The 5,019-nt window shown below is 55.0% G+C and overlaps 1 protein-coding gene across 1 annotated transcript; it reads left to right on the top strand.

Moving 5' to 3' along the window:
- The first annotated feature begins 3,499 nt into the window (after positions 1 to 3,499).
- On the top strand, positions 3,500 to 4,213 carry LOC111155821 (claudin 14). The gene has a single exon (XM_022516238.1). It carries the CDS (start codon positions 3,500 to 3,502, stop codon positions 4,211 to 4,213), a length of 714 nt encoding a protein of 237 aa, XP_022371946.1.
- Positions 4,214 to 5,019: the final 806 nt, after the last annotated feature.

Here is a 5,019-nt window from a genome sequence, read left to right as displayed (position 1 = left end):
CTCACACAAGACATCCTGCAAATCCTAAATCCTGCTTGCTCACACAACTAAGCCACGTATTACCCACCCAGGCGGGTGCTTTGGGGACTGTGTGAACCCCAGTGCAAGACCCAACATTTATTCCTGGAGTGCCTTATCTTGTTACGCTCAGCCCCACCCACCCAGCCTGTCAAGGTCTTTTTGGAACTCGAGTCTTAGGACCATATTTGTCTTGGACTCACGTCTCTCTAGCAAATGCTTCCACAAGCACACACACATCTGCAGGAAAAGAGTAGCTCATCGGTGAAGCTAGTCGCAGCTCCTCAACACGGCTGGCTTGAGTTCTGCACGCACTGCCCCTCTTGGGAGGCATGCTTGGGCAAGATCCTTCCGGAGTATCAGGGATGAGTTTTATGTGGTTTCCAAGGAGATGCATTCATCTGAAGTTGTTTTTCCATTCAACGGCCCCAAAGTGAAAAGTGGTTGCGGGGAAGTTGAGTTATGACCTAATGCCAGTAGCAGCTGCTGGTAACTACCGGGAAGGGGTGAGGGAGCTGGTGGCTGGGAGTTGGGGGCTCATTAACATCCACTTCTTAAATTAGCAAATCCTTTTAGTACAAGTTTAAAAATAGAAACCTAATGGTTTCTAAAATTAGCACTCATGGCTCTCCATAAATATTTAGACCTCTAATAAACTTCTGGTCCACTTCCCTAGACTAATGGGGTCAGGGAGGCTTAGCTTCTGTGCCACATTCTTGAGGATCAGTGTACTTAATGATTGACCTTGACAAGCTAGAGCTTTGAGAAACCTCAGAATGTCCTGGACCAAGGACAGGCTGCACGGCCATCAGCCTGGGGACAGCCTCCAGGCAGGACTGGAAGCATCCTAAAGGCCATCTGGAAAAGTCCGAAGACTCTGGGCTTCCTGGAGGAACCAAGTGTCCGGTTTGGCCTGGGACTATCCCGATTTCACACTGAAAGCCTCCCCGTCTCCAGCAAACCAGAATGGTCGGTCACCGTGGCTACCTGGACCACTGCAAAAGGACTGAGACCAATGTTCTGGGCCGTCTTTGGGGAGAAAAGTCAACTCTCCAGAAGGCACTGATGATACCCGTCCCCTCCTCTCCCCACCCCCAGGAGGTCTTCACACCAGTGTCACTATTTACTTGAGCAAGTGTTTGAAGGAGGAATTAAACTACAGAGAAGACCAGCCAGGCGAGGCACTGTACTTCATCCCCTGTCCCAGTCGCTCGGCGTATAAAACAGGATGAACAGCTGCTGCATCCCTGGGTTACGATGGGGAATAAACCGGGAAGCACTGTGTCTGTGCAGCGCCCGGCACCGCTTACATCTGGAAGTTGGTGCTTTGGGTGTCAGCTCGGCCAGGCTGCTCAGCACATCGGAAGGGGGGGGGGGGGGGGGGCGTCGCTGAAGCAGCCCTGGCCCACACAGCAGAGCGACCCCTGGGTGGGACCCTCTCCTCCCTCACAGTGACTGCAGGACAGCCTGCCCTGCTGTGGGCGGCAGGGACTTGCCAGGGTCCCCCCCAACACACACCCCCACCCCACAACACCCTGGCTTCTTTCTTTATAATCACCCTGGGCTCTCCAGGTTCCAGCTGTCATGACGACCACCACCACAGCATCTCCACAAACAGGGCCCTTGCTGAGTGGAGGGAAAAATCTTTCGTGGGGAGACAAGGTGCAGGTGGCCAGTCAGTGTGAAGTGTGTGTGAAAAACACAGTGTCCTGAACAAATCATCCTTGTACAGGTGTGGGGTTTTTTTTTTAAGATTTTATTTATTTATTTGAGAGATCACAAGTAGGCAGAGAGGCAGGCAAAGAGAGAGGGAAGCAGGCTCCCTGCCGAGCAGAGAGCCCGATGCGGGGCTCGATCCCAGGACCCTGAGATCATGACTTTAGCTGAAGGCAGAGGCTTAACCCACTGAGTCACTCAGGTGCCCCCAGGTGTCTTAACCTTAATATTGTCCCCACTTAAACTTAATACTGTCCCCAGTACGTAGTTTTAAATCCAGCAAGAGGATGGTACAGGCCCCCAGTGGAAATGTGACGTGTTCGTTACTACCCAAATCCTGCACCGTAATGGAACAGGGACTTGTCCACCAAGGACCCAGACTTCAAGACCATCGCGGGGAGTGTCCGTGTGGCCCAGGTGGGAGAGACCCTACCGACCCACAGCTCGCTCCCTGCAGGCTTCCCTCGCTTAACTGAGATGAAGGAAGAAGTGGGTTTTGCCTACTGGGTTCTTCCTTGGCTCTGGATGCTTCGGTAACTTGTCATCTGCAGAGAATCATCCCTTTTCTGTCCTCAGGACCAGGAGACACTTTGGGTCCACGGAGTCGAGCTCCCTCATATTAGAGAAAGAAGCTGAGCCCGGAAAGACCTCCTGAGAGTCACCCAGCGGGTGGGGGTGGCAACACGGATGGTCACCCTGTCCCAGGCCAGAGAGGAGACCGCGGGGTCCACTGGGGAATTTCTGCTCGCTGGCCTGCCCACCTTCCTTTCTTCCTCCCTTACTCTTTCCTCATTTCCTTTTCCCTGCTTCTCTCCTTCCTCCCTTCTAATATTTCCCGAGTGTCCCCTAGTTGTCTGTCACTACATAGGTCCTGGGTCCTTGCCCCACACAATGTGCTGGATTTTGCCATGGTTAGAATTTTTAAACCTTTGAAATGGTTCTGCATTCCTGTCTCTCTGGAAGGTTGGTAGCAGTACCCGGTTCACAGCAAACCCACCCCTCTGCAGAGAGGTGTGAGAGGAGGTGGCCTGCTGGAAGGGGTGGTTGCTGATTTGTGGTCCTGCCCCAGCACCTCAGGCACGGTGACCTTGGTCATTCCTGGCCCCTGGCATCCGTGGGCAATCTCTAAGTTCACATCCAGCTCCAGAATTCTGGAAGAAAGCGTCAGACCTGCCTGTGGGTACAAACCCTCTCACGTCCCGAGAGTACAGGGAAGTCACCCACTTTTGGAAGACATCTCATCCTGACCGGCAATCCGAGGCTAATTTCTAAGTCATAGGTAGCACACACCTTAACTCTTGTCAGTCCCTGTGCTGCTTTAACAACTAAAGTGACCACTAATCAGAGGGTACGGAATGAGATTCGAACGCAGCATTAATGTTTTAGGGTGGACATCAGGTAGAACTTTCCACAAGGCTTGCTAAGTGCTGACAGATCAGGAGAGGGGCTCTGGACTGCCCTTCCTTGGGGTCCTTGGGAAGCACAGGCCAGCCAGATGTCTGCCTTCATCCCTTCCCCTTCCAGCCTTCCGGGGAAAACTGTCTTTGACGGGCAGCGTACTCCATCATCCAATGAAGTCGCAGAAACTATTTTTAAAACTCTTAATTGTTCTACCAACTGCCTATGGAAAACTCAGTTGGTGGCAGAAATAAATGCATCGAAAGATAATCTTTAACCCATTTCCTCTCTCTCCCCGCCCCGCCTCCCGGCTTCATTAGGACCGCGGCGGGCGCCTGAGCGAGCCCGGCAGCCGGCCTCCGGGGCCATGGCCAGCGCGGCCGTGCAGCTGCTGGGCTTCCTGCTCAGCTTCCTGGGCCTGGTGGGCACGCTGATCACCACCCTCCTGCCGCACTGGCGCCGCACGGCGCACGTGGGCACCAACATCCTGACGGCCGTGTCCTACCTGAAGGGGCTGTGGATGGAGTGCGTGTGGCACAGCACGGGCATCTACCAGTGCCAGATCTACCGCTCGCTGCTGGCGCTGCCGCGAGACCTGCAGGCGGCCCGCGCGCTCATGGTCATCTCCTGCCTGCTGTCGGGCGTGGCCTGCGCCTGCGCCGTGGTGGGCATGAAGTGCACCCGCTGCGCCAAGGGCACGCCGGCCAAGGCCACGTTCGCCGCGCTGGGCGGCGCGCTCTTCATCCTGGCCGGCCTCCTGTGCATGGTGGCCGTGTCCTGGACCACCCACGACGTGGTGCAGAACTTCTACAACCCGCTGCTGCCCAGCGGCATGAAGTTCGAGATCGGGCAGGCCCTGTACCTCGGCTTCATCTCCTCGTCCCTGTCGCTCATCGGTGGCACCCTGCTCTGCCTCTCCTGCCAGGACGAGGCGCCCTCCAGGCCCTACCAGCCCCAGCCCAGGGGCGCCCCGGCCACCACCGCACCGGCCTACCGACCCCCCGCCGCCTTCAAGGACAACCGGGCCCCCTCGGCCACCTCGGCCTCGCTCAGCGGGTACAGACTGAACGACTACGTGTGAGTGCCCAGGGCCTGTCCCTCCCCGAGCTCACAGGCGCAGCAGGACCCGGGCTCGCACCCGTGCCGTGTCAGGCACCCAGCTGACTTCTGGACTACTCTTTGGTATCCAGAGGAATAATATGTACAGGAGGGAGTGGGCTTAGAACACAGAGAAGGAAGGAAAAAAAGGGGGAGAAAAGCTCTATATACCAAAGACTTCATCCTTTCTGGTTTTTTATTTATTATATGTATTTATGTGGGTGATTTAATAACCGCTGAATGAAAGGCAACTTGGGAGTTTGGTCTGTGGGGTTTGTTTGCAATATAGGAATAAACCTTTGGATGTGGTTGTTAATGAAAAGGACAGTATCTGCTTCCGTTTCCAGTCTGTTCTGTCTGCTGGGGTCTTATGACCACAGCACACTGTCAGGGCCCCATGTTGCAAAGCAATGGGGACACTCCGGGAGTGGCCCCAACCCACACATGATGAGAAAATCAGAAGGGCTGGGCTAACGTTTGTCTAGAAGCCGCTTGAGCAGCACCCACTGAAAACAGTCACTCCAGCTGAAGCCCAGAGGCAGGGCAGGAAGTACAGGACTTCCTAGGAGGAAAGATGGTTGTCAGAAACCCCACGGTAAATATAATGTTTTCTACCGGTAGCCCCCACTAGTAAGGAAGCGAATGTCAGCATTAAAAACATAGCAAAAGGAGCCTCGTTGCTTGGCTCTCTGGGCATTGGCAAGAAGCCCAGTTAGGAGCACTGCTTGTGCCCAAGGGCTGCACAGGACACCCCTGGCTTTTTTTCTGGGGACAGACGCAGGATGGCAG

The sequence above is a fragment of the Enhydra lutris genome, unplaced genomic scaffold (genome assembly GCF_002288905.1).
Source record: "Enhydra lutris kenyoni isolate GAN:26980312 unplaced genomic scaffold, ASM228890v2 scaffoldscaffold43, whole genome shotgun sequence".
Taxonomy (NCBI): Eukaryota; Metazoa; Chordata; class Mammalia; order Carnivora; family Mustelidae; genus Enhydra; species Enhydra lutris.
Note: the sequence above shows the minus strand (reverse complement) of the source record. Positions and strands in the feature narration are given on the sequence as shown.

Bases quoted from the DNA above. Each gene is read 5' to 3' on its own strand.
- LOC111155821 (XM_022516238.1), top strand. From the start codon at position 3,500: ATGGCCAGCGCGGCCGTGCAGCTGCTGGGCTTCCTGCTCAGCTTCCTG.